The 26,255-nt window shown below is 35.9% G+C and overlaps 1 protein-coding gene across 1 annotated transcript in view; it reads left to right on the top strand.

Annotated features, from left to right (window-relative positions):
* The window catches only part of LOC134669137 (prolactin-releasing peptide receptor-like), a 90,466-nt gene extending 64,211 nt beyond the window's left edge, over positions 1-26,255 (top strand). The window contains exons 3-4 of the mRNA XM_063526682.1: positions 10,692-12,125; positions 23,858-26,255. Of these exons, the coding sequence (XP_063382752.1) occupies positions 10,738-12,123 (1,386 nt within the window). The 5' untranslated portion in view covers positions 10,692-10,737 and the 3' untranslated portion in view covers positions 12,124-12,125; positions 23,858-26,255. The remainder of the gene's footprint in view (positions 1-10,691; positions 12,126-23,857) is intronic.

Below are 26,255 nucleotides of genomic sequence, written 5' to 3'. Positions count from 1 at the left end.
TCATAGTTAGAATTAAAACACTAGTTTAGGTGCCTTGTTATAAAAACATAGATACAAAAATGACAGTCCGACATAGACTAGGAATCCTCTAGACCGAGTTTAGAGCAATTATTTCATGCAACCGATGATGCCAAAAATACGGGGGTGAGCGGGACCAGGTGAGCGCAGTCTCGTGCCGTGATTGGTCCGTTCAAAGACACGGACGTCACACAAAGACACTTTCGACTCGAACATGGAGTAAAATTACCGTATGCGTGGCAGAGGGGTAGCGCGACTATGCTGAGTCTGGAAGAAGTTTTGTCTGTGCAGTCCGATAACCCAAATTTACCCGACGTCTGTCATTTTAGTACACAAAAGCGGGATGATTGGGCAGTAAATTGGCCAATCAAACTGTTATTTCAGTATCTGAGATAGAAAAACAACTTACCAAATTAGGACCTAGTTTGCGAAGAAAAGCCAAGATGATTCTAGTATTTATTTGTGTGTTGTTTGTTTGGGCATATTCTTTCCTAAATTAGATGGATAGACATACCCACTTATTCATAAACGTTTACTAAAGTTGACAAGGCGATAATAATCGTTTGTCCCTTTCCATCATACCAATACGTCGGAAAGGAACAAACGATTATTATCGGCTTGTCAACTTTAGTAAACGTTTATGAATAAGGGGGTTAATCTTTATTGGCACACTTCAGCAAAAAGATAACGATTGATTAAAGATGTCTTAACAGGCGGTCTTATCGCTAAAGAGCGATCTCTTTCAGACAACCTTTTGGTAGCGGAAACAAAGCCTCGCTAAGTTACGGATTTATGGACGTAAGTTGACTAATGTATAGAAATTTTTACTTTATTACTATTACTAGATCAGCACCTCTAAGGTAGCATTTTTCCGTCTGTGGTGGTTTTATACCGTCAAGTGAGATAATTACGGACAGACGGTAACATTAAACGATAGTTTTTTTTTAATTAACTAATCTAACTGGTTGGAAAATGTACCTTAATTTATTTATTTAAGGCCGTCAGATCCTTATTCAATTCAAATTTGAATATTTCTCTTGTCTAATGTAACCCCTTTGTCCCCACCTTGGTATAACCTACATATTATCACAGAATATTTAAATAATAGTACTAGGTACAGAAGACTCACTCTCTAACAAAACGCATCTGACACGATCAGCACAGAGGTCGCTAGGATGGCCGCTAGGTGGCGACAGCACCACGCGCGGCTTATGGTTATGGCAAACCCCAAAATTGGGGTCGAACGGATGTACTTTTAGCTACCTGTAGCAAAGCGACGAAATCGCCGAGTGAGCCACGCCTGATATTATGTACGTGCGAGAATAACACGACTCGATAAAAAATAAAAGCATAACCGATACATTCGCTCTGTGCACGTATACACTATAACTAGCTTAAGCCAGATGTCACGTGTCGCCCGTACATTGAACCTAAAGGTTGAAGTTTGGTATTGGTTATTCGGCCGTACCTCTGCGTATTTTTTAGGACTCACAATACAATCAATATATCCTTCGGGAATTGGAATTGCCTATTTCCAGGCTTTTATGTTAGCGAATACATAAATATTTGAAATAAAACACTCAGATCGAACTAGCCCCAAATTAAACAAAGTTCAAATGCATCTTTGATTTAGAAACACGAATCAAAATATTTTATAAAATAATGTGATTTGTTCCCAAAATTGTATAGATGGCAGCACCATCTCTCTCGCTATATCGTAATCACATAAGGGGTTCGTATAGGTGGTGCAAACACGCAGTACTCGCCCTTAGAGTTGGTAAAGGACGCCTAATCTTTCTAAGATTGCATAATAGCAGAGAAATTGGGATTGGTTCCGCCGTGACGCTGTGGCCTATGGCACAGAATAAATAATAGTACTAGGTACAGAAGACTCACTCTTTAACAAAACGCGTCTGTCACGATCAGCACAGATATGGCCGCTAGGTGGCGACAGCGCCACGCGCGGCTTATGGCAAACCCCAAAATTGGGGCCGAACGGATGTACTTTTAGCTACCTGTAGCAAAGCGACGAAATCGCCGAGTGAGCCACGCCTGCCTATGGGTTTATGGCGTTAGCCGTGATACCTGACGCCGTATCAAATCTAGCTTACGCCATTGGAGGGCTTTATTATTTCTATTTCGTATATACCTACTTTATTTTTTTCATTTTATATACATTGCGCTCCAAAACACGCATAGCTGACGTGGGGGAGAAGACCGCCAGACTGAAGTGGGACTGGGCGGGTCACGTCTGCCGCATGCATCCGGATAGGTGGGCTTGTATAGCCACCAAGCGGATGCTGCAAAAGAAGCGCGGACGTGGCAGGCCCAGACGGAGATGGCGGGACGACTTAGACGCCTTCATCAGTGGCTGGCCGGAGAAAGCACTACAACGGGAATTGTGGAAATCAGGGGGAGAGGCCTTTGCCCAGCAATGGGACAAAAGGCTAATAAAAAAAATACCTAGGTCGAATAGCGAATAATTTGATAAACTGTAAAAGAAAATGAGGATGAATGATGAAGCAGCCAAAACTGGTAAGTCCTAGATCAACAAATAAACTCGTCTTTGCCTATCTAATTTTGCCTTGAACTTTACGTTGCTGAACAAATAATCCTGCTCCGAAGTTGGTAACAGCACTTCATTAAATTTTGAGGACATTTACTGCTTTTAAGGTTTTACGATCCAACGAATTTGGGACAACGATTGTGACTGATTTAAGTATGACTCACGCTAGACCGGACCGGGGCCGGGCCGGAGCTTCCAGCGTTTCGTTTTCTCTGGAAAGAAACACGTGATCACAGTTCAGCCGTTCTTAAATACATCTCATTAATTTGACTTTACCATCACTATTATTACTGTTACTTCACTCTACTATATTAAACTTCATTGTTGTATCACTTTCACTTTTTGTTTGGTTACTGAAGTCACCAAAGGAATCCAAAACCATTGTTAGCTTTTCGGCAAAAACACATTCCCAGCGTTCTTTCTCCACTTTTTGCTGATACTTCCACAGATCGTGTACTACGTACCACTAGATAACTCATGTTTTACTATGACTATATAGTCGCATTTTACAACACATATTGGCACTACGTTTTTAAGAGAAACAGCGCATTTTACTTGCATACGTGTCTACAACTTATAGGTTTTCATTTCAATTACAAATAGGACCAATTAAAATTCACGAGGATTGTTAAAGTAGGCTTAAGATAAATATGTTTTCATTGAAACTATACTTATTATGTATAAGTACAAGTAAGTAGTCAGTTAAAATAAAAACGATAAACGTACCTACGTAGAGTAATATATATTATTATAGAAAAAGGCGGTTGCGCCTGTTGATGATTTAAATTGAGGATTTAAATCTAAACTAAAAAAGTGGCTTCTTGAGAAGATGTTTTACGATTACAGTGAGTTTTTTAATATTCCACAAGTAATTTAATAATTAATACAGGCGTGACATTTGTATAGTACCGATATAAATTACATTCTCATTGTTAATAATAATTTCGATATATTGCAAATTTTAACGATTAATTTTATTTATATAATTTGGATTATGTTTACAGGTATATGCACATAGAATACTAGACCAATACTAGTACTTATATGGAAAAAAAGACATGTAACAATTGTTATCAATAAATTTTTCATTTCATTTCATTTCGTTGATTGTTTCTCTTACCATAGAATAACTAATTGAAGCTGTTACTAAGTTTCATACAGGTTGGCTCAAAACATAATTATTATGTTAACAAAAAAAATACGTGTAAGTAAAATAAAAAGACATACAACCGAATTGATAACCTCCTTCTTTGAGATTTGGAAGTCGGTTAAAAATATTCTCAAAAATTGTTAGTAACGTATTTTTGGGCCATTCTGTTATGCGGAGTCTAGTAGGTAGTCTGTGGATACGTCGTAACGCATTGTCAAGTTCAGTTCTTTATTGTTTTTTCCGCAGTTTTTTACATGTCGCAAATCCTTTGTAATAAAATAAAGGTAAATGCCTTCTGGCGCATATAGACTAAGAGCTAGTCCTGAAATACGTAGTTCACTACGGCACAAGTGCGAAAAGTAGGAAATTACTTATTTATTAGGTATATTTGATTATTGAAGAGGAAATGGATATTAGCGCATTTTACTTGCATACGTGTCTACAACTTATAGGTTTTCATTTCAATTACAAATAGGACCAATTAAAATTCACGAGGATTGTTAAAGTAGGCTTAAGATAAATATGTTTTCATTGAAACTATACTTATTATGTATAAGTACAAGTAAGTAGTCAGTTAAAATAAAAACGATAAACGTACCTACGTAGAGTAATATATATTATTATAGAAAAAGGCGGTTGCGCCTGTTGATGATTCAAATTGAGGATTTAAATCTAAACTAAAAAAGTGGCTTCTTGAGAAGATGTTTTACGATTACAGTGAGTTTTTTAATATTCCACAAGTAATTTAATAATTAATACAGGCGTGACATTTGTATAGTACCGATATAAATTACATTCTCATTGTTAATAATAATTTCGATATATTGCAAATTTTAACGATTAATTTTATTTATATAATTTGGATTATGTTTACAGGTATATGCACATAGAATACTAGACCAATACTAGTACTTATATGGAAAAAAAGACATGTAACAATTGTTATCAATAAATTTTTCATTTCATTTCATTTCGTTGATTGTTTCTCTTACCATAGAATAACTAATTGAAGCTGTTACTAAGTTTCATACAGGTTGGCTCAAAACATAATTATTATGTTAACAAAAAAAATACGTGTAAGTAAAATAAAAAGACATACAACCGAATTGATAACCTCCTTCTTTGAGATTTGGAAGTCGGTTAAAAATATTCTCAAAAATTGTTAGTAACGTATTTTTGGGCCATTCTGTTATGCGGAGTCTAGTAGGTAGTCTGTGGATACGTCGTAACGCATTGTCAAGTTCAGTTCTTTATTGTTTTTTCCGCAGTTTTTTACATGTCGCAAATCCTTTGTAATAAAATAAAGGTAAATGCCTTCTGGCGCATATAGACTAAGAGCTAGTCCTGAAATACGTAGTTCACTACGGCACAAGTGCGAAAAGTAGGAAATTACTTATTTATTAGGTATATTTGATTATTGAAGAGGAAATGGATATTCGGATGTAATGCTATTTACTTCTTTTGTTATGTTTTTTTTCACATTTAGATTTTATTCTAGAAATTCTAGACTAGTATTTTTTATACAATTTTTTTTAATGTTTGACGATCCTTTAAGTTTGACGAGTTAAATTTGATCTGTATAATAATCCAATGTTATTATGGAATAATATTAACATCAATAAATTTCCCTAATAATTAGATTAAGATTAATTACGATTCATAAGAGCTTGTTGCTAAGCCTACATGAATAAAGTATATTGTGAATTTAAATTTAAATTTGAAATTTGCAACGAATGGCGAAAGATAGATTAGAACCATTTTCCTGCGGTGGCAGCATGATTGCATTTTTATCGCCTGTCAGTATGCCTGTCACTTACGCACCTACATATAGCACCTATGTTAGAACGTGACAGGCGTGGTGGAACAGGCCTATTCGGATTTCGAGATAATCACAAGATCTTGAGACGATTTAGAGATCAACTAGATCTACATTAGAGATATCGACTAGATGTGACTTGGATATCTGTCATAACTTGTCGAAATCGTTCAAGAGGACCTCCAGAATCGCGGAAACGTCAAATTTGACATATCTATTTTACAAATATCTTTAAATTATCCGTATCGTAACTTATTGAGGTCTAGTAGAGATCTAATTCATTTTCCAAATCGAGCCGATAGGCGATAAAAATGCGACCGTGCTATCGCTGCTGGCTTGCCCCTTCATCAGGACGCAGCAGTGTGACACTGATGAATATCTAAATCTATTTAACCTCTAGCCGCCCATACGTCAAACCTTGCCAAGCAAAATGAAACTTTATTTTGTCGACACAAAGTTTACATTAAAATGGAACAGGAGACCTTTTTATAGGTCTCTGGGCGGCTAGAGGTTAAGATGCCTCGATCAACTAGGTATTATTTTTTAATTAACCCAGGTGACTGAGCTGGGTGAACAGAGTCAACTACAGGGGTAATACCAGGCGTGGCTCACTCCGCGATTTCGGCGCTTTGCTACAGGTGGCTAAAAGTACATCCGTTCCACGCCAATTTTGGTGGCTAGTCATAAGCCTCGCGTGGCGCTGTCGCCACTTAGCGGCCATATCTGTCCTGATTGTAACAGACGCGCTTTGTTAGAGAGTGAGTCTTCTATACAATATAAGTAATTCTGTCTAAAAATTGTATATCTTTTTCGAAACTAGCTCAAGGTCTAATATGGTTTATATCATCCGTAGCTCGGAAAATAAATGAAAACATCTACAGCTTCCGAAAAATAATATCACTGTTATAATAAATTATTTTCTCTGAATAAAGTTACGTAGGTAAATGTTAGGCTTTATTTTGTGAAAAAATCAGTAGCCGTACCACGAGTACCGTACGACACTTGACGTTTACGTTAGCGACTGCGTAACTCTATCGCAGTCCATGGGCCTGATTCGGATTTTGAAATAGACATCTATTAGATATCTTATAGACATCATCAAGATACGATAACGATATGCTTAAGATCGAACTTGTCAAATTTGACATTTGCGCGATTCTGGAGATACTCTTGAACGATTTCCACAGGATATGACTTAGAGATCTAATTCGCATCTAATAGATATCTTACTCTATCTAACGTAAAAGTGACATTAGTTGCCCGAATTGCGCCACATCAGAGAACTAGTTGATATCTAAACTATAACGTATCTAGAACGTGTCGTCTCTTGTGAATATCTTGAATTTCGAACACGGCAGATAGACGGCTCGATTTGGGAAACATCTCGCTCGCACTAATGGATTGGTGCATTAGACAGGGAATGCGATCGAGTACATGCAGACGCTCACGTAAATTTCAATCGCCAACTCGTGGTAGCCGCAATTCCATTAAAATTTCAATCAATGTTAGAATAAATAACTTAAGTATCTAGAACTTGGAGATGTTTATTTTCATTCCGTTTTCTAAAGGTTATTACATTTTATCAATATCGTCCATTAGTAGATAATTTATTTATTTACCTATTATTTATTTAAGACTTTATTGCTCGATAAATAAGTGCAAATGGCGGACTTAATTCCTTAAGCCCAAGTACTTAATAGGCTTCAGAATCTTTGACCAAATACTTTCTTGAATTTAATAATAAAATATTATACCTAAATGTACCTATATGTATGTCTATAGTTCGTTTTTTTAGCATTAGAAAGAACTTGAAAGAAGGTAAGCGATCTTACATGTCTTTTAATTTTAAATAGCTTTTTTAAAATCAAAAACTATTACTTATGAAAGCAGAAGGCTATAAATGATCGTATTAGATTCATAATTGTTACATATTTGCCGTAACTTATTTTTAAAATGTGTTTTTCAATTAAACGACACATCAAGATTGATATTGATCTAATTTCCCTGAGGCGTAATTATTTATTAGGTATCAAAATAAGTCTCCTACTGGAGACAGAGACTGTTTTTCGATATCTCTAGTGATGTAATTGTAACGAATCCATACAGTGTTTTGGTATTTAAACTTAATAGGACGGACTGGCATAAATAAAACCGGACATGTGCCAGTCGGACCCGCCCACCGAGGGTTCCGTACACTTTATTATTTGTTGTTATAGCGGAAACAAAAATACAACATTTGTGAAAATTTCAACTGTCTATCTATCACGGTTCATGAGATACAGCCTGGTGACAGACAGACGGAAAGTGGAGTCTTAGTAGTAATAGCGTCCCGACTTTTTTAATTTGGTTTAATAAGTATATTAAATGCATGAAAATCATTTTCAAAATTTTTATGTATATACATATATGTACGAGTATGTATTTACTTTTTTGTACATACTCGTAGAAATAAAAACACGAGAAACACAGTTACAGAGTCAATTAAACACAACAAAGGCGAACATATCCCTGAATGGGATCTCTTCCATCATCATCATCATCATCATCATTTTTTTTTGTCAAAATGTCGATTTTTCGGTGACTGCATTATTTCCTAGATCTGTTAACGTCAGTACCTAATTATCAAATAAAAAGTTAAGGAAGGCCTTTTAGGAACATTTAATTTTATTATTAATTATGCATCCTGTATGTTAAGGTATTTTTTTTTTATTTCATTGTTGTAAAAAGCGTATTAGTATTATAGTAAGTAACCTAATATTTATGTAGGTATGAATAGAAACAAGTGACTTTCTTATGTACAACACTTGCAAACGACAGATCTTCACATAAAACAATAAGAAATAAACAGTTAACTACGAATCTTTGTCACTCTAAACTATACCATATTTACGACGCCATAAGACATAATTTAGAAACACAGATAAGAGCTGAATTGGTCTATTCGGAAAGACATTCCTCATTTGGCACTTAAAGGCTACATCGCGTTAATGTTCACTTTTACGACTAGTGATGGAGAAATCTCGAGTCCTTTGAGACTCTGCTTTAAGAATCGACTCGATTCGAGCACCGGACATCCAATAGTATTTTTTGCAACAGTTCGAGTCTGTTTGTCTGTGTGTGTGTGTGTGTGTGTAAAAAAGCGCTGGTGGCCTAGCGGTGAGAGCGTGCGACTTGCAATCTGGAGGTCGCGGGTTCAAACCCCGGCTCGTACCAATGAGTTTTTCGGAACTTATGTACGAAATATCATTTGATATTTATCAGTCGCTTTTCGGTGAAGGAAAACATCGTGAAGAAACCGGACTAATCCCAATAAGGCCTAGTTTACCGTCTGGGTTGGAAGGTCAGATGGCAGTCGCTTTCGTAAAAACTAGTGCCTTCGCCAAATCATGGGATTAGTTGTCAAGCGGACCCCATGCAGGCTCTCATGAGCCGTGGCGAAATGCCGGGATAACGCGAGGAAGAAGGAGGTAATTCAAATTGAAGCTATATGGAAATAGCGCCTTATTGACAATCGACAATAAGTACCCTTTTGTTGAGAAGGGCACATTCATTTTAGTATGAAATTACATTTTTTTTTGCGATGTCTTTATCCGAAGGCTCACTTTATTAAGTTATATAATTTTACTAATTTACGGTTGACTTAAGACGAAAAAGGAGCTGAGTTTTAAACATTTTAGGTAAATATACCCGTCTCGCTAACGGAAGCGGCACCCAAAAACAAGTGCGATAAGGACAAGGCGAAAAATCGTGCGTAGAGGTTTCGTAATACTCGACTGTTTCCTTCTCCAAAACTTAACCAAATTTGGAAATCTAAATGATTATGAAATTATCTGTGTCGGACAGTTTTGCTTTTTTGGCTAATTGATATCAGTTTTGAATACTACGCCTACGCGCCTCTCACTGCGGCATAGTCAATGAGGCCATTTTGGCCATTTTTGAAGGGCTCTAGCGCCTTAAAAAAGAAAAATATCAAAAAAACAAAACGGTCCGACACAGATATTGACAATAAATATTAATTTGTGTTGAAAAATGCTCAAATCATTGCTCTAGTATCAAAACCCACGGAGGAATAAGTCGAGTACGTTTGTACGGAGAAAAGACCTCCCCTGTTGGCTCTTAATAAAGAATTCGACTCGGGAGTCTTTTAAGCGCGGACTCCCATAAACGCGAGTCAAGTTTTTCAAATTTAGACTCAAGTGACTCGAGATCCTCTCAACCCTATTTACGACCGCCGTAACCGTTGCCATGGCTACCGCCCACCTGTAACCTCTTCTCATTTTATCGATAAAAACCTTTATTTAGTCCTTTTGTCGCGATACTCCCGGGCGAATTATTTTAGGCCGTGTAAAGGTGACATTCGGATGGCGATAAAATGTGTTCTGACCGCGATAGCAAGGTAATGGAAGGTTAAACTCTGACCACACTAACTTTTCACAAAACAAAGACGAACAATAAGCATACCTTATGAAGTAAGCAACATAAGAAATACGGGATAAGCATATTATTAATCATTGAATAATAAATAATTTGAGATTCTAAAACTATAAATAAAACATAATTAAATAACTAACATATAAAACTTAAAAACTAAATGTAAATTTAAGAAACCAAATCTTAAAATTAATAACTACAAACTATTCCCCTGCGGAACGGTGCCGTAGATGCTGGCAGCATTTCCTCGCTGTATCGCAAATCGCAATACGGGTAAGTGTGGATAACTTTCACATTGGGGCGTGTTAATTGATTAGTGTTTAAGTATTGCGAGTTTATACATTTGTCACTTAACGCAAGTAGCAAATTTATGAACCGCAATAAACAATAATCAATGTGTAAACAGGCCCCAATGTAAAGGCCAGCCAAACTTACTCGTATGCCACACTACCGATATTGACTCACTGTTAATGACTGTCTTAAGCACAATACTTAAGTATAACTATAAAAAAGCATATTTCTTCTATTACTCAGTAGCTATATTCATTGTACGTGTTCAACAAAATGTCTTTACAAAAATATCGTTAAATAGCGACCTCGACCTCAATTTTACAGGCTATCGAAGTACAATTTTATTGACTCCCAGTTGGCATTTTACGACGGTACTCGTAATTCAACTAACAATTTATCACCCTTTCCTTTCTTTGCAGATGGATTGGCAGCAGTTTCCCCGAGCGCCCGCTACGATGACGTAAAATGCTGGCCCTCTTCAATACCACCGTCCAGGATGACGTCATCTCCACCATCGACCCGAAAAATGCCACCAATATGAACGCCTCTCACGTCCCAGGAGTCTTAATCCTCACGAAAACTCTCACCGGCGATGTATTCAACGTCATAGACGAACCCAGAGTCAACAAAACAACCGATCTCATAGACTTCATAGTCGTCCAAGTAGCCTTCTGCATCCTCTATGCCATCATCTTCATTTTAGGCGTATTTGGAAATGTATTAGTATGCTTCGTCGTGTTCAGGAACCGAGCTATGCAGACGGTCACCAATCTCTTCATAACCAACTTAGCACTGTCTGATATACTGCTATGCATTTTCGCGGTGCCTTTGACGCCGATGTACACGTTCCTTGGACGATGGGTTTTTGGAAGATTACTTTGCCATCTTATGCCGTATGCTCAAGGAACTAGCGTCTATATTTCCACGCTTACACTCACCTCAATAGCAATTGACAGATTCTTTGTCATAATATATCCTTTCCATCCGCGGATGAAGCTAAATACTTGTATTTTCATCATAGTTTTCATATGGATCTTCTCCTTAGTGGTCACGTGCCCATATGGTCTTTTCATGGGTATACAAATAACGAATAACAAGACTTACTGTGAAGAAAGCTGGCCCGCTGACAGATCTAGAAAAATCTTTGGAGTGTTTACAAGCGTGCTGCAATTTGTCATACCATTTTTAGTCATAGCCATATGTTATACATGCGTTAGTATAAGATTAAATGACCGAGCCAGGTCCAAACCAGGTGCTAAAAACACCAGGAGAGAAGAAGCTGATAGAGATAGAAAAAAGAGAACTAACAGAATGCTCATTTCCATGGTGGCCATCTTTGGTATTTCCTGGCTTCCTATAAACGTAATCAATATATTCAATGACTTTTACGCAGCGATGACAGAGTGGAACTATTATTACATGTCTTTCTTCCTCGCTCACTCAATGGCGATGGCTTCGACGTGCTACAATCCATTTCTGTACGCTTGGCTGAACGAGAACTTCAGAAAAGAGTTCAAACAAGTCTTACCTTTCTTTGAATCTACTGGAGGAGTCAGGAACAGTTATCATTCAGGCCGTATGCCTACACATAAATCGGATAAAATCTGCAACGGCAACGACACTATTCAGGAGACTTTACTTGCTTCTTCATTCAATAGAGGACCGTCATTGAAACATCGCATGTTGGAAGGAAATGGTAGAAGAGACGGGGTCGAAATAGAAAATATAATATTAGAGGATAAACCAATCTCTGCTTCGTACAACACGAAGAACGAAAATGTAAATCTACAGTTAATAGATGAAGAGTCGCAGCTGAGTGAATCCAGGGATGGAAAATCTGTTGTACTTTAAATGTGAGTATCTAATATACATCTACCTTACATCTAGGTCGTCCGTTAACTGAGGCGGTAAGATATAAGGTACCTACAAAATTAAATAGTACCCGTTTACCTCCCTGGATATTGACATTATGGAAAAGAAATACAATTTATTATACAGGGTGATTCATGAGACGTGAGCAGGACTGATCCTGCACACTCAGTAACTGATAATTGATCGATCACCGTCGTATTTAGGTGAAACAACCACACTTTTTCCAATTTTTTAACTTTTTGGCAAGGGCAAATTTAATTATCTACAATCATGGTCACCCCACAAGACCTAATTAATAAACATAAAACCTCTTTAACCGTAATGACAGCATTATGATTATAAAGAAATAAACTGTCAAATTTGAGTGAGGTACGAGTTTTCAAAAGTAACCAGACCGTGATGACATTCAATTTGACACAGAATATCGGTAGTTTAGTATTGGTTCTAATTGTAGGGTGACCATGCAGGTCGTAAATAAATTAATAATTTTTTTTTTCATCACGACTAGAAAATTAACGTTAACCTCACTAATACTGATACGAAACAGTTGCTTATAATTTACGAAATGCGCAGTGTTAGTCCTGCTCACGTCTCCTGAATCATTTTTTAAAGCTCCTAATATAACAGTTTATATATCAAATTTTGTAAAAATATGTTCCATAATGTTAATAAGCGGTCACGTGAATTCGTCCCTTTTCGTCTTAAGCGCATACAATTTTAAAGAAAAGGCGTAAAAGTTTCGCGAGTAAAGGATGACTCACGCTAGACCGGGCCGTGCCCGGGCCGTGGCGTCCGACACGTCATTTTGGATGATGGCTGATCGGAGATCACGTGGTGCGTATCATAGAAAATGGAGCGCCGGACGCTCCGGCCCGGCCCCGGTCCGGTCTAGCGTGAGGCATCCTTAAATTTGATAAGAAAACGTGTACCATGTGCGAAAAGCCTAGTTCTAATTACCTAAAAGTTTATAATTACCTGTATTGTGTCCTCTAGTCCCTTAGACGTGATTAAGGTCCCTGATAACCGTTAATGCCATCCCTTAAAGCCCATCTGATAATATCTCCAGCGTTATCAGCAAATTAGGTTGTTAATTAAACTTCGTAAACTTCCCTCCAAAATTAATTAAGTATACAACATAAGTTTCCGGCAGATTTATAGGTACAGTTTCTGAAACAAAGGATAATTATAGTAGCCACAATACCAACTGGCGACTGAGGTCATAAGGCCATCTCTTCCTCTCTTGGTCGGGTTTAACAAGGATAAAGGAGATACTCGTAGTCAATCGTGGCGACCTCAGTCGCCAATTGGTATTGCGGTGAGTATACAGTATAGTAGCATCAGAGACTATTAAGGTGAAATGCAGATTTAGTGACTTTTTGCGAATGTCTTGCCGATGCCCGATATTCTTCGGGTTTAGCTTCCTTAGTTTACTCGAAAACTCAAGTCAAAAAATATTTTATAATAAAATAATTTTATTTGTTCCCTAGTCACATCTATTGACGGAAAAAATAGCTTTGATTTTTGTGGAAAATAATTGCGGGATTGAATTGGGAACTGGAGAGTTTCTGGCCTCGGGCTTGGCTTTAGACTACCTCCGATAGACTCCGCATATGAAGAAAACTGGTGCTACTATTAGTAACTATTATGCCATAACTGTTATGCTTATAATTAAAATTCAAATTTCAAAAATGTATTTTGTACGAAGGCCTCAATAGTGACATGAAAAATATATAGCAATATTAACATAAATACAACAACCAATACTTGGTAAACGTTACGTTATAAAAATATTGAAATTTTTCGGGATTATTTCATCTACTAGAACTATAAACTGCCAGATTGTCTGCTTGTCTATTTAACTGCCAGAGACATAAGAAACTAGTAAAAACTAGCCCCTTGTATGGCGAGCACGAGCATGCTCCATCTAGAGGAAGTGATCTGTACATCTGGTTGATTACGTTATGGCCAAGATTGATTAATATTACGCCGAAATTGGACACCACGGACGTCCACGTGACGTAGGTATACATACTATACAGTCAACGTCAAAGATATGTTTACGATTTTGCATCTTACCCCCTTGAAATAAGGCGCAATATGTACTTCAACATATCTTTGTGTCGACTGTGAAAAGATGGAGATAAAGGATGGCTTATGTTACTTCCGTTACATTGAACTGGTACAGTCGCCATCAGATATTTCGGAGCGGCCAAGGTGTCCATAAATATCTGAACAAAGCCTCTATTATTAAAGTGCATGTTCAGATATTTTGAGCACTTTGACCGCTCATATATATTTAATGGCAACTGTACCAACCCAAGTAAGGCTTACCTATTCGTGGGCCTAACCCATAGACTAGGAATCCTCTAGACCGAGTTTAGAGCAATTATCTCATGCAACCGATGATGCCAAAAATGCGGGGGTGCGCGGGACGAGGTGAGCGAAGTCCCGAGCCGTGATTGGTCCGTTCAAAGACACGGAGGTCCCACAGAGACACTTTCGACTCGAACATGGAGTAAAATTACCGTATGCGTGGCAGAGGGGGTAGCGCAACTATGCTCAGTCTGGAAGAAGTTTTGTCTGTGGCCTAACCTAACTAAGCAAACGACGACATTCGTACCATAAGACCACCCATCTACGAGTATTGTGCAAAACTACAACTAAGGTCTACAAGCTCGATAAAAACTGCCGTATTCGAACTTCAAGATATTCACAAGAGACGACACGTACTAGATCCATTCTAGATACGTTATAGTTTAGATATCAACTAGTTCTCTTTTGCAGCGCAATTCGGGCAACCAAATGTCACTTTTACGTTAGATAGAGTAAGATATCTATTAAATGTGAATTAGATTTCTGAGTCATATCCTGTGGAAATCGTTCAAGAGTATCTCCAGAATCGCGCAAATGTCAAAGACAGGTGAGATCTTAAACATATCGTTATCGTATCTTGGTGATGTCTAAAAGATATCTAATAAATGTATATTTCAAAATCCGAATCGGGCCCATAATTAGGTAGGGACACCCTCTTGTAAATCAAAACGATTTAAATTGGTCCCCTACCTCCCTTACTTGACTAAGTATGTTCTTTTTAATTTTATCTGATTTTTATCTCTTATTTATGAAAATATTTTATGAATGCCCAGCAGTGGAAGACAATAGGCTGACAAATAATAATAAAATAAATTATGGAAACATATCCTAACGAATCTCTTAAGACTGCATCGAGCAAAATCAGCGAAAAAGGCAGTCACCGTTTAGTCGCTAGCGTTCACATCTCTTGATAAAAAAAATTATAATAAATGTCATTAATATCCCAAAGAGTGTGTTTACAACGAATCACCCTTGAAAATCTGAAATGTTTTACAATATAATAAATACACTTATGCAAAGTTGTACCTAAAACGTGATGAACGAGTGTCAGCGTTTAGTAAAATTTGTATAAAAAAATCGATGCTCATGCTATAAAATCGAGTGATTTCGAAAGCCAGATAACTGGACTACAACGAATCAGGCTTTTCCTATTTTTCCTCTTAAAGGCTACAGAGAAATTCAATCGTAAACGTAAACTTTCGTATAATTTCCATACATCCGCCATATCTGTCAAATTCTCCTTCTCCTCAGATGCCCGCTGTGGGCCGTTGGAAGCGGACGCGTACTTCTTTTTTCCAAGTTGACAGTTCGATTTGGCATATATATTGACAGAAATTCATGTCCGTATACGAATGATGATACCAGTGAAAAACTGTATTCAAAATTAATAGGGTAAATAAATAACGTCACACGGAGATCTAGAGTCATTAAAATTTCGATTTATTTTTATTCACAAGTCATAATACTTAAAAAATATGACAAATTATTTAATAAAATATATTAATACAACCAAAATAACCAAATCAGTATAATTAGCTTCTTCCTAATTCACTTAAAATGAAAAAAGTTTGAAGATTTGTTATTTCTTATTGGAATAAATTTTCATTGTGCTGGTATTCATATTACGTCATTTTAAAAACATATATGACATAATGTCAATATACTAGATAAACAATTTATCAACAAAATTCTTCACATTTTAGCCTAAACAATATAAACTATTAAAATTTTATTTATGAAGACGAAGCAATGTTGTTCACATAATTTCAGCAATAAAATTCTTAGTTTCAACCAGTTTTGTTGCTATTCTAAGATCTATCATGTGCTTTGAAAGTTAATGCAATGATATATCATCAAGAAATTGAAATCAAGACTCGACCTGCAGTTTCAGCGGGTTTTTGTGGCTATATCATCAGTTGAAAGAACGATATTTAAAGCCAGTGGCATCGCAGTGGTCTGGTTTACGAGTACCTATATTGGTTTCATGTGACGATGTTTATATAAATGTATCTATCAAACAACAACGTGCTTTTATTTCATTGATATTCGGTGCAAAACGATAACTCAGTAACGAAATAAAATTATCAGAAATGAATTTGGGTTTTTTCAGTGAACGTTTATATTTATGAAGTCGTTTATGAGGTCTTATGTCTTATCGGCGTGGCTTTGGCCTTTGGACATTTTTGTAATGCTTTGTAATAAGGTAGGTGAGGTATCTAAATCCCTAATTGTAATAGCTTTTTTTGAATGAATTACAATTTAATTATTTAAATAAAAAAGTGGTCCACAAACATACACATCCGCTTGGTCCGCTATAATAATTTAAGTGCCCTACATAATAGGTATATTTAAGATTAACAATCAGTAAACATCATTAATTACGCTCAAATGCTTATGTTTCAGTACAAATTGGGTGAAATATTTCCGACATAAAACCTAAAGGTAAAAGTACAATTTGCTAAGTAAACTGTCAATCTAGATTAATTATAATAGATAGAGTCTTATAAGTTAGCTTACTGAAGATTTTGAACAACAAATAGGTACTAAATAAAATACAATTTGTTTTTCCATGACTCATGTAGGCCGTATTTTACTATAGATCATTTTAAATCTAAGATGAAATTAATTCATGATAAAAGCTAATAAGGCCCGGTAGTATTTTCTGTTATTCTTGAACTTGTACTATGACTAATTGTAAGAAGGCCCACTGTCAGTGCCAGTAACAAGGCCCGGTTCCGAACCAACATGGTATGTTTTTTTTTATAAAATGGATTTTTCAAAAGCGCCGGAATATTTTTATAACTATTTTGGTATATTAAGAAACATGAACTAACTAACTAACTATTTTGGCTCAGCGATCCAAAGAGAGTCTTGGCCTCCGAAACGAGAGCGTGCCACCTGTCCCGCTCCTGCGCAACTTCCTGCCAGTTACTGACGCGAAGCTGAAGTAGATCCGCCGCCACACTGTCTTCCCAGCGATACCTGGGCCGACCCACCGGACGGCTACCAGTCGGTCGTCCCAAGAACGCCTTCTTGACAGCCCGATCCTCTCCCATTCAGAGTAGGTGACCGAACCAGCGAAGTCTGTGCGCTTTCGTTTCGCCGATGATATTGGGTTCGGCCACTAACTCCTCGATCTCGGCATTTTTCCAGATCCTCCAGGTGCCGTTATCTCTCTGAATAGGTCCCAGGATCTTGCGATAAACTTTTCTCTCTGCTACCAGGAGCTGACCTTCTTCTTTTAGTGTTAGGGATAGGGTGTGCTCCCGGTAATGGTTTTCTATACAAACACGGGACCGGAACCGGGAATTCCCGGTTCTCGCCATACAAACTCAGTACCGGGAGCATTCCCTAGTTAGGGACCAGGCCTCACAGCCATACATTAGGATAGGCCGTATAACGGTTTTATATATCCGTAACTTTGTATGTTTGCTGAGAAGCCCGGACACCAACACTTTGTGGAGGGCTGCACTGCACCGCAGGGCGTTTTGGATGCGTATTTTGATCTCCTCCTCTCTGGTGTTTGTGTCGGTAACAGTAACAGCAACAGTAGCAGTGTAAGAAACATGAACAAATGAGAAATATATATTGAATTGGTTTGGTCATAATATCCTGATTATTAATAAAACTATTTCAGTTAATATAAAGGTGGGCCTTATATGCCTCACCTGACCTTATTCGTTCACATTTAGATCCTATAACTATATTTGGTCACTTTGGCCGTCACTATCTATTTGATGCCGATTGTACTAACAATTAAAAGTACAGCTCATATGTACTTTTACCTGTACTGAAACTTAAGCATTTGAGCGTAATTAATAATGTTCACTGATTATTAACATTACGTGTTAAAGAACTGTGTCCCGATTTGGGCCATGGTGCGTCCATTAATGAATCGCATACTAACGGATAGAGGTTTACGAGTACATTCACAGAAAAATGATTATAGGCAACCCAATACTAGTGGCTTAATTGCCGTTTAATGATTCTGAATCTGAAGATTCTTCTTGGATACTGTCAAATCTTATAAAATATGTCACCCATTTCTGTTCATGGAGGTTTTATTAGTTGTGTTAGATGCCTTGCATACCGTTATTACCAAATAATGGGCTGATAAGGCCCGGTAGCAACGAGATCGTACCGTATACCAAAAATAAGGGAAGAGGGGAAATGGTCGGCTCCCCGGTCCAATCTATGCTATATTTCTTCATGCTCTTAGCAACTAGGGCAAGTTATATATCATTTTTGTATAATCTAGGGACGAGGAATTCAGTTTTTAAATAATCGTTATAGGTATGTATAACGATTCATACAAATAAACTGATTTTTGCACAATAAATTAATATTATATGTATTTTTTTACAATCACAGTGTGGTGATTTGTACTAAATAAAAAAATTGTTAAATTTTGCTCATTTATTCTCCATTCTAAAAAGTATCACTTTAAAATAGGCACTCATATATTTTTTCTGAATAATAATTGTGGCACCGCACGTGGCAAGTCAAACATTAAATATTGAAATAAAATTAAATAAAATAATCATCTGGCATTTGAAAAGTGTGAATACAATGTTTTTATATTTTACAGATAAATTACAGGTGATAATTTTACAAATGAAATGAGTTTCTGCCACCAGTGCCACCCTATTATAAAGCCTTAGAGGATATAACCAACGGAGACGCCATGTCTAAAATTTTCGGTACAAAATAGTCTGCCGTTTTTTGCGGGGGAGGGGCACATCAAATGTATAGGTACGTCAAGTCAGCCAAACGTCAGTCCATACATATGGTTGACATGTGGTTGACCATTGGCCGCCTATTTTCGACAGAGGGGAACGCCTGTTAATGGCTGCTCCATTGTTAATTACTCCGAGTATAAAGCAGTAGACTTTTTTAATAATAAGGTATGCCCACCAAATACGCTCATAAGAACGATATATTCTATCGATATAGGCTATGAACTATCTAATGATATACAGGGTGTAATCGTTAAGTGTAGTCAGGCTATAATTCCGTAAATATAACAGATATCAGAAAATTTCGAATTGATATAGAGAGCGCGTAATCCAATGAGTAAAATATATTAATATTTTTATTCATAAAAGCAGAAATATCCCAAACATTAACTTTAAACCCTCCCTAACTCCTAAATATTTAGTACGATGACTCACCCCTCAAAGAACGTTGGTGTCGTAAGAGATAAAACTGCTTGAGATTATTATTTAATAAACGGTAGTTTTATTATTTTATTACAGTTTACTATCGCAAATAATGAATCTCAAGCAGTTTTGTCTCTTAGGACACCGACGTTCTTTGAGGGGTGAGTCGTCGTACTAAATGTATGGGAGGGTTTGAAGTTAATGTTTGAGATATTTCTACTTTTATTTAAAAAAAGTTATAAATGTAATTTTACTCATTGGGTAACGCACTTTTGATATCAATTTGAAGTTTTCTGATATCTGTTATATTTACGGAATTATAGCCTGGCTACACTTAACGATTACACACTGTATAAGTTACTTCAGGACGCGCCATGGACCAGAACCCATACTATCCGGGACACAGTTCTTTAATATTATGTAGGGCTAAAAAGGCCCTCTGTCAGTGCGGGTGACAAGGCCCGGTCCTGGGCCTTATTGAACGTATGAGATGAAATTATCATCATCATTTCGGCCTATATACGTCCCACTGCTGAGCACAGGCCTCGTCTCATGCGCGAGAGGGCTTGGGCTATAGTCCCCATGCTAGCCCAATGCGGATTGGGATGAAATGAGATGAAATAGTAAATTTATATATTTTAATATAGGTAATTATGAGTTATTTGATTTCCCAATAAGTTTTAAGTAAGCATCACTTACTGACTTACAAAAGTATAAGTGTAGTACCTGAATTTTATTAGATGTTTTTAAAGCTTTATTATTAACAGAGCTTTAAAAATTTAGTTATAAGTGAAATTAAATAAGCGTCTTTAGTTGTAAAAAAATATGTTACAAGACCTATAAGTAATAAAGGGATAATTTTAGATATAGTCCACTTTTTTCGAGTAGATAGATGAGATGATTTCTTATATTTTTAATAATAAAACTCCTAGGTTTAATTCGGTCTGTCTACAAACCGCATACCTACCATTGCCCACCACCACACTGTTAACTGACAGTCCGTAAACCTTATTACAAAAGGCATAAGGTCCACCGATGGACAGTTAAGAGCGTCGCCGTTTTGAACCTATCTTAATACAAAAGTCAACAACGAAAATAATTAATTACCTAATACGTCACATACCTATGACATGACATGAACAAACAAGGAAAGCTATATATAAAAAAGTGTTTTTCTCTGTCTTCTCACAAAGGAAAGCTGTGACAGTTTGAATTCCTCAAAGAAGGTTAGTAGTTAACACTAAACTCGAAGCAGCACCTTTAAAAAAACATTAGGGGTCACTGACCTGTCCCAGTAAATTGAGGTAGTGTGCGTGAGCTGCGTTTGTGTGTGAAATGGGGTAATTTGACAGAATCTGAAAATTTACCCTCCTCTACGCCCTCTTAAACGAAAACTTTTATTTCAAGCTCCAGTTGTCAACTACTTTGTGTTCTAAATTTTACTCAATAATTATTCTTGTGTAAAACAACTGTTTTTTAGGGTTCCGTACCCAAAGGGTAAAACGGGACCCTATTACTAAGACTTCGCTGTCCGTCCATCCGTCCGTCCGTCCGTCCGTCCGTCCGTCCGTCCGTCCGTCCGTCCGTCCGTCCGTCCGTCCGTCCGTCCGTCCGTCCGTCCGTCTGTCCGTCTGTCCGTCTGTCTGTCACCAGGCTGTATCTCACGAACCGTGATAGCTAGACAGTTGAAATTTTCACAGATGATGTATTTCTGTTGCCGCTATAAATACTAAAAACAGAATAAAATAAAGATTTAAGTGGGGCTCCCATACAGCGAACGTGATTTTTGACCAAGTTAAGCAACGTCGGGCGTGGTCAGTACTTGGATGGGTCACCGTTTTCTTTTTGCATTTTTTCCGTTTTTTTTTGCTTTATGGTACGGAACCCTTCGTGCGCGAGTCCGACTCGCACTTGCCCGGTTTTTTATTATTGTTTGTTCGATAACTGGCTTTACTAAAAAGTATTTTACAAAGAGCCGAAAAAAAGGACTAGACAGAAAGAATTTTCTACCTGAAGTATTACTAAAATACCTACTTGAAATGTTTAATGATGACGATACACTTCGAGTCTCATTGTTACGAAAGGACACAGGGCCTTTACGCTAACCGAGTCTACAAACAATCCTTAGATACATACAAGATAGGGATGTACAAATTGTATAGTATAGTCAAAGAATTTAATTTCAGTACCACTTCGTACCAGTAACAATATGAAAGCCTCATACTGTTGTCACTATGACAAGGTACAAAATGGTGGTACTGAAATTCTTGACCGTACTACATTGTGATTCTGAACTACTCGATTTTAGACACGACTTCTTTGAGTATTGTATTTTATTAGAATATAGTCCTACGTAAAATAATTATTTTACATTACACAATTATTTTATTTAACAAATGGTGAGATGACAACCAAAGCTCACTAATTACATTAATTACCACTACAAGTTCATAGCCATAGTTAACGGTTAAAACGGTTGTTTTAGTACCAAAATAAGGTTGTGTTAAATACAAATACAAATACAAATACAAATGCGTTTATTTCATTACTTTTTACATAAGTTCTTAGGTATAGTGTATAAGGGTTAGGTAGGTAATTAGTCCATCTTAGGTATAAGGAGTAAGTAGGTAAGTATTAACCTAAACATTGTGCAACAAATTGTGTAAGTAATGAAAAAGGTGCGGGTACAGCTTGCTGAATTTAAACCCGCCCTTGGTCAGCTAATTGGAATGGTATTAATATTACATAATATTTAAATTATGAAATTGTGTTTGTTGTGTTTTGTTTAATATTTTTTTATTAAGTAGTGACTTTTGCTTGTCACTCGCGATGTTATGAAAATAGATAGACAAGAAAGTAAGTTTACTAGTAGAATACTAACTAGCAAAATTAACCAATTTACAAAGACTAGGACTACTCCTACACATATTTTAATTCTTAAATAAAAAGTAATTGCCATAATGCAATTTTAATATCCAATTGTTTTATATTTTACTGAAGTCTATTTAAGTAATAAAGTTTATAAAAAAAATATACAACTAAACCTATTACAAATTAAAACTTATAATGCAATTATTTTATTTGAAGGTGATATGTGGGGTGTCTATGTATCTGACTTGCAATGTTGATTATTCGAAAATTGTGAAACTAATATCCTTATTTGTATTTTTATTCGTAAAAGTATTGGTTACCAATTAAGATAATCTTTGCCGTCGTGGTACCAAATTTTGAAAGTTTTTACTTCCTTGTTATTTATTTGTCCAGTCAGCAGCAGAAGTTGCTAAGCCTGTGAGGTGTGAGGTGATTATGTGTATTATTAAGCCTGTGAGGTATTAATTATGCTCTTATTCTCTTAACAATAAAGTCGAGTCAACATCATTTTGAACAACTGGCCCGCTTAGCAACTTCTGCTCTTGACTCCTGTCAGAAAACGATGTACCAATTAGATGTGAGTAACCGGGTTAGGAATCCTAACTTAGGATGTAATTGCTCTGAGATCAAAGACGGGCTATCTGAAGCATCTCATGCGTCGACTGGCTAGGAATCTGTCCCTACAACAGGGAATCTAATAACGCCTTCCTATTGATGAGATTTTGCTCAAGTCAACTAAGCAAGATATACAGAGCGTTTCATATTCATATTCATATTCGTATATTCATAATAATTCATATTACATGTCATTTTTCATAACATTAAAAAATTTAAAAATACATAAAAATTAACAATTAAGTTAATTAAAATTAGCATAATAAAATACAATGTCAAGTCGAAATAAAAGTACATATACCTACAGTTATATTAGGTACCTAATTACTTAATTAACAAAATCTGCAAAACTGTAGAAAGTGTGCTCGTTTCGTGCACATGTCGCAGTTAGCCAAATAATTATTCATTTATTTAATATAATGTCACTTAATATATATACTATATAGAAAAAAAATATGAACAGTTAAAATATCCTTAAAAGCATAATCTTAGGAGTCTTAACTAGCCTTAGGTTAGCTTTTTTAGCCTTAGCGTATGTTGTATATTATGTTCAAAACCAGATTTTGATTTGAGTTCCATGAGGTTACAGGATCGCTTTCTTAAATTAAAAGGATGAAAGTTTTTTTTTTCAAATTGGTCGGAAGCGACTAGTTATATTTTCCTATTTTATTAATATTTTTTTTCTTTTGTTTCAGGAATTGATCACAACGAGCATTCAGACTCTTTTAAATTACATCGACTTATGTTGTTTAAAAGTACGTAATTTATAAACTTCTGTAACTTAGTATAAGTGATACAAAACGTCATTTAACTCTTTTGGTATGGAAATGTTTATTGTGATATATGAAATTAGGTATCAATAAAATTAGAAAAATCAATGTTATATTATTGAAGAATAGCATTAGCATAAAATGAATGATAGAGGTATATAGTTGTTGTATTAAATACATAAAAGTACATTATGTGTTGTTACATTCTGAATATGTTTAGTGTATGACTAGGTATACGTAATACCGGTTGGTCCGGATCCGGTCCGAGGTCTCAGTCACTTATTTTCTATAGAAAGCATCACGTGATTACCGATCACCCGTCATATAAAGTGAAATGTCGGAAGCCTCGGCCCGGACTCAGACCGTTCTAGCATGAATCCTTTATATATTACTTATTTAGGTACAAGGAAAATTACTTATTTAGCTGTTAAATTACTTCCTGTATAAAATTAAACTAATTTTATTATTACTAGTCTGACTCAGATGTTAATCCTGATATTGTAAATATTTCCCAAAAGCAAGTATCCAGAAGGCCTATTTCACAAATGATAGCTCTTTTCATAAATCCTTTAGTAAATGGCTAGCATTAACCTAAAATATATTTAGAAAAGGTTTAATTATGAATGTATTTGATGTGTTTTATTAGATTGATGTTTTTAAATGAACGTTTGAGCCCAAATTTCAAACTTTAATTACCCAATTTGTCTTAAAAGGAATGTTCTCTTAACTGCGCCCGACATCGGAATAAAATTGGATTACTTAGTAGTTGAAAATTAAGTTCCTAGGTAATTAAACCTAATGGAATTCTTAAATTCGTAGCTAGGCTTAATGTATCTGACGGCTGCGGTTTTACTTGTGAATAACAAATAATTTATTTTGCTAACATATATTATATAACTTTCAAGATAGCTGATCGGTGGGATATTATCCTCTACTCGTATTAAGCTTTATCTATCTCTTTGTCTCATTCTCATATTAACACGATTCTCTTTTCTTTTCTTCTTTCTCTTCACTCTTTTCTTTTATTATTCATCTTTTGATCTTTAAGTTTAACCTAATTGTATCTTCAGATACTTTTTCTCAGAGCTCTGTGTTTTTTATTAGCCTTCGCACGGTCTCTAGCATCCCGTTTATTAACACCACTGAAGAAATAGAAAATAGAATGGACATATTTCCATTCGTAAATACGAATAAGATAATTTACATATAAGAAAAACGTAAAAAGAATAAAGTGCCATGAAATTACCTCATTTCAGCATGTTGGTGGCGACTTTCAACGCTAACCTTCCGATGAGACCTAAGTGAAGAAACACAGCAGGTAACAGACAAAGAGTTAATGAACCATGTACGGTACTGCATCCCATGGCCTGATTATTGATGAGGAAATGGATATTCCGATGTAATACTATCTACTTCTTTTGTTACTTATGCTTTTTTTTTGACATTTAGATTTCATTCTAGAAATTGTAGACTAGTATTTTTTTATACAATTTGTATAATGTTTGACGATCCTTTTGTGAAATTCTTAGTGTTAAATTTGACATGTATAATGATCCAATGTTATTATGGAATAATATTAACATCAATAAATTGCTCTGATAATTAGATTAAGATTAATTACGATTCATAAGAGCTTGTTGCTAGGCCTACACGAATAAAGTATATTTTGAGTTTGAGTTTAACACATATACGAGTACAACTAGGTAGCTACATGATGCTCTGTGATGCTACGAACTAAATGGCAATGACAGACCGGACAACTTGATGCAATGTCATCCTTCGTAACGTCAGCAACTTCTGGGCTTTCAGGACCCATCAGTGTTTCAATACAATGAGTTACATAACCTAATGGTATCGGGTATTTGAATATATTTTTAGTTGCTAAAATATTTTATCGCAAAATTAATGCGCAAAAAAATCGCAATAAATGCAGTGATGCATTTATTGTGATTTTTTTTTTATATAAATCTATTTTTCAATGGAGGGCACAAAGTTAAGAGACAGTTCACATCTTCTAAAACTTATTTCTTTATGTGCATAGAAAACTTTTATGTATAAAAATATCTATGTTTTGACCTGATTTCACAAACCTATGCACATAAAGGATAAAACGTTTGAAATTTTGTGTTTATTAGAAAACATCAATCAGTATAGTTGTATTTGTTATGTACAAAAATAGAATTTATGTTAAACCTAGATTGTTATGTGATTTAATGAATATAAATGTAAATACATTGTTTTTGAAACATCTTGTAGAATAGGGATAGAGTTTATTGTATGGTTTATATGTTGGTTGTTACACAAAATTTGATTGAGGATTAAA

This window comes from Cydia fagiglandana, chromosome 11 (assembly GCF_963556715.1).
Source record: "Cydia fagiglandana chromosome 11, ilCydFagi1.1, whole genome shotgun sequence".
In the NCBI taxonomy this organism is placed as follows: Eukaryota; Metazoa; Arthropoda; class Insecta; order Lepidoptera; family Tortricidae; genus Cydia; species Cydia fagiglandana.
Note: the sequence above shows the minus strand (reverse complement) of the source record. Positions and strands in the feature narration are given on the sequence as shown.